Below are 10,853 nucleotides of genomic sequence, written 5' to 3'. Positions count from 1 at the left end.
TTATCTAGATCATTGGCATTCCCTTGGCGATGTTACAGGTCATCATTTGATACTTTGCACTTATTGTAGCTTCCTCTGTGATTAAAACAATGGTTACCGTATGTTTGCATGCTGTTTATTTAACGAGCAACCACACATCAGCAGACCATAACACCGTAAGGCTTACAGCGCCAAAAGCGACGCCTACCTTGGACGCTAGTGCGCGTTCACGTCACAAAATCTCCGCCCCACCCCCTCGTGTTGGGTGCGAGCACGCATCGTGCGTGGGATGAAGAAGGGCGGAGCGAGCTGCGCGATCCTTTCGTTGATTGGCTAGCGATGCCGCGGTGAAAGGTTGCAGAAGCGCGCTGCTCGCCAATGGCTGTCGAGGAGCGGTGCGGCGGTTATAATTTCAAAATTGTGCGGCGCGGATCCGGACGTGGGGACGGGGTGGGTGTGAGGCGATGGCGGCCTCCAGCATCCGGGAGGACTTCCGGCGTTGCTGGCAGTAAGATCATCGGGTTCTTCTTTTCTTTCCGAGGGGTGGGAGTTTAAAGGCATAAGGGTGAGGAGAGGGCTGGGGGATAGAGGTGAGGGTATAAGGGTAATGCGAGAGCACGGGGGGGGGGGGGTGAGGAGAGGGCACAGTGATAGAGGTGAGGGTATAAAGGTATGCGAGAGCACGGGTATGTGAGGGGAGGGCACAGGGATAGAGGTGAGGGTATAAAGGTATGCGAGAGCACGGGTATGTGAGGGGAGGGCACAGGGATAGAGGTGAGGGTATAAAGGTATGCGAGAGCACGGGTATGTGAGGGGAGGGCACAGGGATAGAGGTGAGGGTATAAGGGTAATGTGAGGGCACAGGGAGGGTGACGACAGAGCATGGGGATAGAGGTGAAGGTCTAAGGGTAATGTGAGAGCACAGGGAAAGGAATAGAGAACGATTTGGAAAGGGGTAAAGCTGAGGAATGGACAAAGTGGGCAAAGAAAGTTATAGCCACGGCACAGAAACAGGCCCTTCAGTCCAACTGGTGTGTACTGACCGCAGTCTCCATTTGTAGTCCCATTTGCCCATTATCCCTCTTAAACCTTGTAAGTGTGCCTGTAGGTCACAGTCGAGGCTGATAACTGTTCTTGAGCCTGGCGGTGTTGGACCTGAGGCTCCTATACTTCCTGTCCGATGGTAGTGGAGAGAAGAGAGGGTGGTCTGGATAATGGGGTTCTTTGACGGATACTTGTAGATGTACTCAATTGGCGAGGAGGGCTTTTCCTGTGATGCATTAGGCTGTATCCACCACTTTATGTAGTCTTTTCTGTTACGGGCCATTGGTATATCCATACCAGGCCCCGATTCAGCCAGTTAGGATGCTCTCTGCTGTGCATCTATAGAAGTCTGTCAAGGTTGTGGGTGATGTACCGAATCTACGCAAACATATAAAAAAGCATAGGCTCTGTCGTGCCTTCTTTGTGATGACACTTCAGTGCTGGTCCCAGGACATCCTCTGCTATGTTAACACCAAGGGATTTAAAGCTACTGACCCTCTCCATCTTCCTTTCCCTATTGAAGACTGGCTCACGGACCTTCAGCTTCTTCCTCCTGTAATCGATAATTAGCTCTTTGGTTTTGGTGATGCCAAGTGAGAGATTGTTGTGGTACCATTCAACCATTCCTGCCAAATGCCGGTTTGTCGGCACCTTTGATTTGGCCAAAAGCATTAGTGACGTCAGCAATGATAAATGGAGCTGTACATAGCTGCACAATCGTAAGTATGAAGCGAGTAAAGAGATGACACATAAACACGAGGTTCTGCAGATGCTGGAAATCGGGAGCAAGACAAGAAATGCAGCCTTGTCGTGCACCTAGTCTGAATGGGAGTGTGGAGCATATGTTGCGAATCCATATCAACTGGGGTCTGTCCGTCTGAGGAAATCGAGGATCCAGTTGGACCGGTTTTGAAACATAGTGATGAGTTTGGATAGGATGATAATTTGTGTCTTTAGCACAATATTTGTCAGTCATTTATGAATTTTTTTTTGAAATTCTAACATATTTCTTATCTCAAAGTGCCTGTTAGAAAATGAATCTCAAGGTAGTATATGGTAATATGTCCATGCTCTGGTAGCAAATTTACTTTGAACTAAGCCTTTCCCTATTCATGTACCTGTCCAAGTACCTTTAAAATGTTCTTATTGTACCTGTCTCAACCACTTCCTGTGGTAGATTATTCCATATAATGATCAGCTGGGTGGGAAAAAAAAATACCCCTCAAGTAGAAGCAAGTGTGCAGAAAGTTGTCACGTTCACAAGAAAACTGAGGTAAAGGTATAATGAAAAACACACTTGCAGCAGTAGCATGAGTGTGTTGGAACAATGTCACCTATTGTAGAGAATATGCGAGTCCTCTAACATATTGTCCGTAAGATGGTACAACACTTTGATCCTATTCTTATTGCCATCAGGCTTTTACTTGGTAATTTGGAATCCTGTTTGAAATAGTTGGCTTCTGACCCATATAGTTATTATATTGGATTAAATCTAAATTAGACAAGGTATTGAACTTGCCCTGTCTTGATAGAGTTTAACATCTGAACCATTGGATGCTATTTGCAAGGAAACATTTTTCCTTCATTCTCTTCATGGTTATTTCATGTCCATTGTGTGAGTGCAACATAGTTCTGAATTAATAATATTGAGCAGGGCTGATATTAAGATATTTAATTTTATTTGCAGACAGTTTGAAGCTGAGATACAAAGCTATGCTGGTGATGATCCGTTAGATCTATGGGACAGGTAAACTATTCAACTAGTAGAATGTTTCTTGATTGTAATATTATCTGAAAATTTAGTTAAATTTACTACTGTATTTGTTATTTCTAGATTTATACAGTGGGCAGAACCTCTACTTCCTCCAACAGAAAAAGATGAATTGGTCTCGGTGTTAGAAAAGCTTGTGAAGAATTTTATGAATGTCAAGAAATATTCAAATGATCCAAGATATGTCAACTACTTGTTGAAACTGGTAATCACTGTGCAATATTTTGGACAGTTAGTTTGATTTTTATCATATAATATGATTTTTAAGATAAATAACACTAATGTTATTTCCAGTTATCAATGTTGACATGTGCTTTTATTGTGAGTGAGATGTATACAATCTTCGGCCTTGGGATCTTATAGAAAGAGATGTGAATGGCACACCAAAGCACAGTTACTGTTTTACGTGGGCATGGTTCCTAATTGGTCCCAAATACTGTCTTACATCTTCAGCCCCTAGTTTGCAATCACTTTCTTTTTTGTGGTAAGGAGATAAAATTAACTGTGTTTTGTGTACAGGTAAAATTAAAATATTTCTTCCCCACATATTGCTACCTTTCATTTAAGTTACGTCAACTTGCATCTTTAGATAATTTGCTGTTGCATAGAATTTAGAATATATGCTTTCAATTTTTAATAATTTTATTGCAATTTTGGAATTTATCTCAATCACACACTATTCTCTACGTTGTCTTTTTTCCCTTTCATATTAACTGGGTGTAATTAAGTTATGGAATGACCTGTAAAACAAAAGCTTTTCCCTGTATCTTAGTACATGCAACAATAAGAAAACTAATTACTAAGCACCAATCCCTGATTTATTTGATTGCTTACAGTAAGCTTGAATACACTATGCACCAATTATTCACTGGACATAAAACCCCACTATGCACCTCATTGCTGGTTTTCTGATGGTCTTGCCTATATCATGCAGGAAATTTAAATTATCTTTCTGCAGATTACAGAAGATTTGATTGGAAGAAGGGAAATTCACAAGCCTTTCTCATGAATTCTTTACAAAGCTATCACACTGTATTTAAAAATTAAAACAATTCAATAAACATAAATTGGTAGCTATTTTCCTTTAGTAAAGGTTGAAATTTCTAATCAACATTACTATCATCTAGTCACTTCTCTCAAATGTTGCTTTTTGTTAAAGAGCTTTCTTATCCTTTTTATATGTAATATTGACGATGTTTTTCTTTTTGATTATTTTGTTCTTTATTTCTTCAGATAAACTGCAGCACAACACCACTTGAATTTTTCAATTACATGGATGGCCAAGGGATTGGCACCAAATCAGCTGCATTCTATCTTGCTTGGGCAGAGGTGCTTGAGATGAACGGGAACGCTTTGATGGCGAATAGTATTCTCCAGAAAGGCATTCAAAATTCTGCAGAGCCATTGGACCTTTTGGTCCATCACTATAGGTAAGATCAAACAAAAAATAAGCCTATTGCTTTGTATTCTACCTTTATAAATTGGATTGGAAATCTCTAATTGTACAGACTTGAATCAAGCTATATATGTTTCACTAAGTTTTTAAAAATAACATTACAATGGGGGGAAAAAGACTTAATTTCTACTCTTTTTTTGGAGCCTGTGTTATAATGTAAAATAGTCATAGTAAACAGCAGCACAAAAATGGACCCTTTTGCCCCATCTAATCCATACCAAACCACTTACAATTGCCTACACCAATTGACCTGCACCGGGACCAGAGCCCTCCATACCCCTACCATTCATGTACCTATCCAAACTTCTTGGATGTTGAAATCAAGTTTGCATGCGCCACTCGTGCTGCCAGCTCATTCCACACTGAGTGAAGATGTTTCCCTTTCACCCTTAACCCATGACCTCTAGCTGTGGTCCTCAGCGGAAAAAGCCTGCTTGCATTTCCCTCATCTATACCCCTCATAATTTTGTATACCTCTATCAAATCTTCTCAGTCTTCGGCATTCCAAGGAATGAAGTCCTAACCTATTAAATCTTTCCTTATGACTCGGGTCATCCAGACCCAGCAACATCCTTGTAAAATTTCTCTGTACGCTTTCAACCTTATTTATATCTTTCCTGTAAGAAGGTGCTAAAACCACACACCATACTCCCATTCTGATATGTCCATCCATGGAAAATTTTCCATCCATAGAAACACATCTTTCTTCCCACACTCCTCCCACCACCACCACATTCTGCTTGCTGCAGAGATCGCTCCCTACGTGACTCCCTTGTCCATTTGTCCCTCCCCACTGATCTCTCTTCTGGCACTGATCCTTGCAAGCAGAACAAGTGCCACACCTGCCCCATACCACCTCCCGCACTACCATTCAGGGCCCCAAACAGTCCTTCCAGGTGATGCGACACTTCACCTGTGAGTCTGTTGGAGTCGTATACTGTGTTCAGTGCTCCCAGTGTGGCCTCCTGTATATCAATGAGACTGATTCGCCAAGCATCTGCTTCATCTGCCAGAAAAAGTGGGATCCCTGAGTGGCCACCAATTTTAATTCCACTTCCCATTCCCATTCTGATATGTCCATTCATGGCCTCCTCCACTCTCGTGATAAGGTCACACTTGGGTTGGAGGAACAATACCTTGTATTCTGTTTGTTTAGCCTACAATCTTGATGGCATGAACATCGATTTCTCAAACTTCCAGTAATGCCTCCCCCATCCCCCTTTTCCGTCTCTCGTGTTACCCATCCGTTGCCTCCCTCTGGTGCTCCTCCCCCTCCCTTTTTTCTTTCTTTCATGGCCTTCTGTCTCTTTCACCAATCAACTTCCTAGCTCTTTGCTTCATCCCTCCCCCTCCAAATTTCACCTTTCACCTGGTGTTTCTGTCCCCCTTCCCCCACCTTTCAAATCTACTCCTCAGCTTTTTTTCTCCAGACCTGACAAAAGGTTTCAGCCTGAAACGTTGGCTGTGCTTATTTCCATAAATGCTCCCTGGCCTGCTGAGTTCCTCCAGCATTTTGTGTGTGTTGCTGAGATTTTCAGCATCTGCAGATTTTTCTCTTCTTCACAATACTCCAAATTAGGCCCCACCAATGTCTTATACAACTTCAACATAACATCCCATCTCCTGTACTCAGTACCTTGATTTATGAAGGCCAATGTAGCAAAGCATTCTTTATGACCCTGTCCACCTGTGATGCAATTTTCAACAATTTATAGACCTGTATTCCCAGATCCCTTTGTTCTACCACATTCTTTAGTGCCCTACTGTTATTGTGTAAGATCTACCTTGGTTTGTCCTATCGAAGTGTACAACTTTGCACTTAACTGCATTAAATTCCACTTGCCATTTTTCAGCTGACTTTTCCAGCTGGTCCAGATATCTCTGCAAGCCATGTTATCTTTCCTTGCTATCCACTACGTCCCCATCTTGGTGTCAACTGCAAATTTGCTGATTCAGTTAAGCACATTATCATCCAGATAGTTGATATAGATGACAAACAGCAATGGACCCAGTGCTGATCCCTGCAGCACATCACTAGTCACAGGCTTCCAGTTATAGAGACAACCATCAACTACTGCTCTCTGGCTTCTCCCACTAGGCCAATGTTTAGTCCAATTTACTACCTCATCTTGAATGCCGAGTGACTGAATCTTCTTGACCAACCTCCCATGTGTGATCTTGTCAAATGCCTTACAAAAGTCCATGTGGAGAACATCCACTTCATCTTCATTTTGCCTTCATTAACTTCCGTGGTAACTTCCCCAAGATTCTATAGGACTAGTTCGATTTGACTTGCCATTCCTGCCCCTTCTGCAACCAAATCTCACTAATGGCTACAATATCATAATTCTGGGTGGTGGTCTATGCCCTGAGATCTTTGGCCTTTCCTACGATACTTCTTGTGTTGAAATAGCTTAGGACATTAGTTGCATCATGCTCAAACTTTTGGTTCCTCACTTTCTCTACAACCTCTCCACTAACTGTTCTGGCATTCTGGTTTCCATCCCCTACAACTCTAGTTTAAACCCCACTATACGGCACTAGCAAACCTTCCCGCTAGGATATTAGTCCTATTAATTTATATTAATAAAGTAAGTTTTGTTTCTTCCAGATTTTGTTTCACTTTCTTGTGAATCACAGTTATGTTATTTTGTAGGAATTTCACAGCTCGAGATTCTCAGAACCTATTGCCTGTACAAATGGATAATTCTATTAAATCTGCAGCAATGTCTTTGGCAAACCAGCAAAGTATGCCGTTGGCGGCTCAAGATGGTGAGGTATTTTAACTCAAATTATTTAATGTTTATTCCCTTGTATGTTAGAAGAGTTGGTCCCATCACTGATCCTTGCAGTACTTCAGAGCCATCTAATCCAAAAATAGCCTGTTAACTTTCTTTCAGATTTTTATTTGTTAACCAATTTGCGTTGCAAGCTCCTTCAATTCCACATGCTCTGATTTTCTTTAATTATCTTGTGTGTGCTCTATAGGCGTTCACTGGTTTGCCTTTGCTGGCGTTGCTCTTTGAAACCTGTACTTGAACAGTTTCCTCAGACGAAATTTACTTTACTTAAATCCATGCAGACTCTACTCAATCCTAACATTAGTTTTCAAAGGGTCCTGTTACTATTTCAATAATGCATGCTGACATTTATCCAACTAATTTCAGGCTAACTGGTCTGTAATTCCCTTGTTACATTCTCCCTTTTCTTAAATAGTATCATTATATTAATGACTTTCTAAAATCCATAGAGTCATAGGGCAATATCTGCATTCCAGAAATCTAGCCAACTTTTGTTACTTGTACTCAAAGTCCTGCATACAGTGTCGTGGACAAAGAAATAAAAATCATACATGCAATTTTGTGTGTGTGTGTTGTGCTGTCAAAGCCTGATGTAATTACGTTTAAGCAAAAGCTTGCATTTGCTTTTAATATAGGCAAATAACTCAAGGATTACAGGAGCATTTTAGCATTTTCAAGGAAAAATTGATATCATTGTACAAAATGAAGCAAGGAACCATGCAAGCACAAGCTTGGTCATAGCTTGTGGTAGGTTTTCCGGATAGTCTTCAATGCAGGAAGAGAGGAGAGCTAAATCAGAGAACTTCAGAAGCTTTGGCCTGCTGAAGATAAGGATATCAATCTTGGAATAAGTACATGTATATATGTGGCTCACCAAAGATCAAGATTTAGAGGAATCCAGCTATATGCAGTTGTAACAGGGTCAGAATGATGGGAGTTGGGGAGGCATCGTAGAAATTCAAACTGAGGGTTTACTTGGTCAAAGATCTGACAAACACTTAGTTACACTGTTATAATATCAAAAATATAACAAGTTTTCAAATATGATCTGTCTCATAAATCAATTTTGACTTAGCTGAATATCAATTTTTGCAAAATAACTACTTTAACCAGTGTAAATTGTTAACAGCTGTCTTATTAACATTATGACAAAATATCTTGGTGTTGTTACCTGAAAACTGTTGCACAACAGAAATTCCATTTTGCTTTTGTTTTCATACCTATACTAATACATCGTTCTTGATGTTTTAGGAGTAATGCTTAGATATGGGCCTATATTTTCAAGTACAAATATATACTTTTTAGATTTTATTTTAAGTGTTTTATACATTTAGGCTTTAAACCTGAGCCATTGGGAAACTCTCAGCTCATCAATCAAGATTCAGCTGGTTTGAGTAAATTAAATTTGAATGCTGTGCCGGCAGGCATAGAAGCTCTTCCCAAATCTCAGGTAATCTAAATTTTTATTACAATTAAGGTCTATGCTAATTTTAAATAATATGTGAGCTAGTATGGCATTAGTTTTGACTTTCCACTTACTGAAATTGCATGATTAAATACCTGCAGTGCAGTCTTGTATCTTTGAAGACCTGATAAGGCTCACACAAGTCATTCCCTTTTGCTAAAGGTACCAGAGTGCCAGTAAAGAGGGGAAGTTTTCTCATTTATAAACATTGCTGGGGTTAGTGGGAAACTTAAAGAAAATGCATTGAATGCATAGAATTCTGTCAATGTTGTAGCCTAACCTCTGAGTATTTGTTAATCTTGTTAAAATTAGGATTTGTACCTTTGCAATATAGGGTAACATAGAAAATGACTCCAGCTGGAAGCAATCTACATTTAATTCCTATGTTACGGAATCTAGAGCCTTGTAAGTATATTTATGTTTATAGATTACTGATAAAACATGCCAAGAGGTAAATATAGGAGGTCTGGTAAAATTTTGAGGTGCATTGAAGTTGTCAAAATATAAAGCAAAAATCTGTAAGAGTGGGAACTCTTGGGAGGAAAAAGCAGATGTGGCAAGCCTTATTGAAGAAAGAAAAAGATTTAACATTTCTAGTCAATATCTTTTCACCAGAAATATTATTTTCACTGTTTTTAGTTTCATAGGCAATGGTGTACACCAAGGACTTCCATTATACTGTGTTTCTAAATTACTAATGTTGTTGGAGACTTTGTTGTCAGGCAAAATTGATATAATTGTTCCTTTCCTTTTTTAATAGTTGTGATTGCAATTTTTATTACAGCAGTTACAATGATTCAGCATGCTTGGGAGTTTGGTGCTTATGTAGCAGATTTTCTGGACCATCAAATGTTATTTTATCAATATTCCAACACCTTTAACATTTCACACATTTAATTATTTTTAAAGATGTTGCATACCAATGTTTTAGTGAACCTTGTAAACTTAAAGGAGTGTAGGAGCAGGACCAGTTAAGTTTCAAGGGAGTGTGGAAATTGGAGATTCATTGAGCAGGCAGTGCACAGCCACCAATAGACAGGGGTCCTGGTGAATGGGAAAAGAGCACAGTAAGCAATGATTAGTGAGCCATACGGCAAATCATTGGGATTTCTGAATGTGCAGCTTCTCCAGTGAGAAATGTGACTAGTCCTGAGGTGTAGGTCTTTGTTATTAGATCAGGGATACTGTATGGTTTGCTGCATCCATTGTTCTCCGTTTCATGTGGAGTGAATGGAACAGGCAACTATCTTCTGTGTTAGTGTAGATCTTGGTGGAAGCTGAGATAGAACATCTACCTCACACTTTGGCTTTAGATGGTTAGAACTGCTTCAGCCTTGTATTTGGTGTTCATGCCTGAATCACAATGGCATGATTGGAACCTCCTCTTTCCCGGTCTACTACTATAAGTGACTAGATAGATAGAGAAATGCAGGATGGAAACAAACTGTTTGGTACATCAGCTCTTCCATGCAGACAATTGAGCACCCATTTTACATTGATCCTGCCTGAAACCATTTTATCTCCCCATATTTCCATTAAATCTTCCCCCCACCAGCACTCAACATGTACATTCTACCAGCCATTTACACACTAGGGCAATTACAGCAACCATTGAACCTACCAACCAGCTCCTACTAAGCTACCAGCACTCCTCTGAAATATGGGAAGAAACTGAATCACCTAGGAGAAATACACACCTTAGTCACAGGGTAAAAGTACAAACTCCATACAAAAAGACAGCATCAGAAGTAAGGGTTGAACCTGGTTAACTAGAGCAGTGAGACAGCAGCTTAAACAACTGTGCCACTGTTTCTTATTGTGCTAGGATGTAGACGTTGGGTCTGGTCTTGTTATTGTGGTGGTCAGAGAGTTCTGTCTGTTCTGTTATTTACTCCTTTGTTGAAATTTCATTGGTTGGGAACTTCAGTTTTATGCACATTTGTTACTGCATCCATTGTGCCAATGTGAGCTACTCATTAAAGCTGAATTTCCTCCCAGGGTTGAAAGTAGTAAGAGTGACAGATATTCCTTGACGTGAGCCTGCAGGTTTACATTTCTGATACTGCTGCTAGTGGCCCATATCACCTTATGGATACCTGAGTAGTTAGATCTATTCTGGTTCCATCTCATTTAATTCATTGTCCCCACATACAGTCATGAAACAAAGAAGAACCATGGAACCCATACAAAAACATCAAACCCTCCTCCCCTTGCAAAAAAAACCCACGCAAACAGAACAAAAGAAAGCGCTAAAACACAGAATATAAGCACAAAATCAATAGGCATATTTCAATACAGTTCCACAATGTTCATTATCTACAGGCCACCTCGATTCAA

General features: G+C 40.3%; 1 protein-coding gene across 1 annotated transcript in view; it reads left to right on the top strand.

Moving 5' to 3' along the window:
* The first annotated feature begins 396 nt into the window (after window positions 1-396).
* The window catches only part of bub1 (BUB1 mitotic checkpoint serine/threonine kinase), a 49,578-nt gene continuing 39,121 nt past the window's right edge, over window positions 397-10,853 (top strand). Inside the window, exons 1-7 of the mRNA XM_073055958.1 lie at window positions 397-487; window positions 2,711-2,770; window positions 2,858-2,999; window positions 4,028-4,224; window positions 6,907-7,022; window positions 8,386-8,501; window positions 8,851-8,921. Coding sequence (XP_072912059.1) covers window positions 444-487; window positions 2,711-2,770; window positions 2,858-2,999; window positions 4,028-4,224; window positions 6,907-7,022; window positions 8,386-8,501; window positions 8,851-8,921 — 746 coding nt within the window. The 5' untranslated portion in view covers window positions 397-443. The remainder of the gene's footprint in view (window positions 488-2,710; window positions 2,771-2,857; window positions 3,000-4,027; window positions 4,225-6,906; window positions 7,023-8,385; window positions 8,502-8,850; window positions 8,922-10,853) is intronic.

Source organism: Hemitrygon akajei, chromosome 9 (assembly GCF_048418815.1).
Source record: "Hemitrygon akajei chromosome 9, sHemAka1.3, whole genome shotgun sequence".
In the NCBI taxonomy this organism is placed as follows: Eukaryota; Metazoa; Chordata; class Chondrichthyes; order Myliobatiformes; family Dasyatidae; genus Hemitrygon; species Hemitrygon akajei.
Note: the sequence above shows the minus strand (reverse complement) of the source record. Positions and strands in the feature narration are given on the sequence as shown.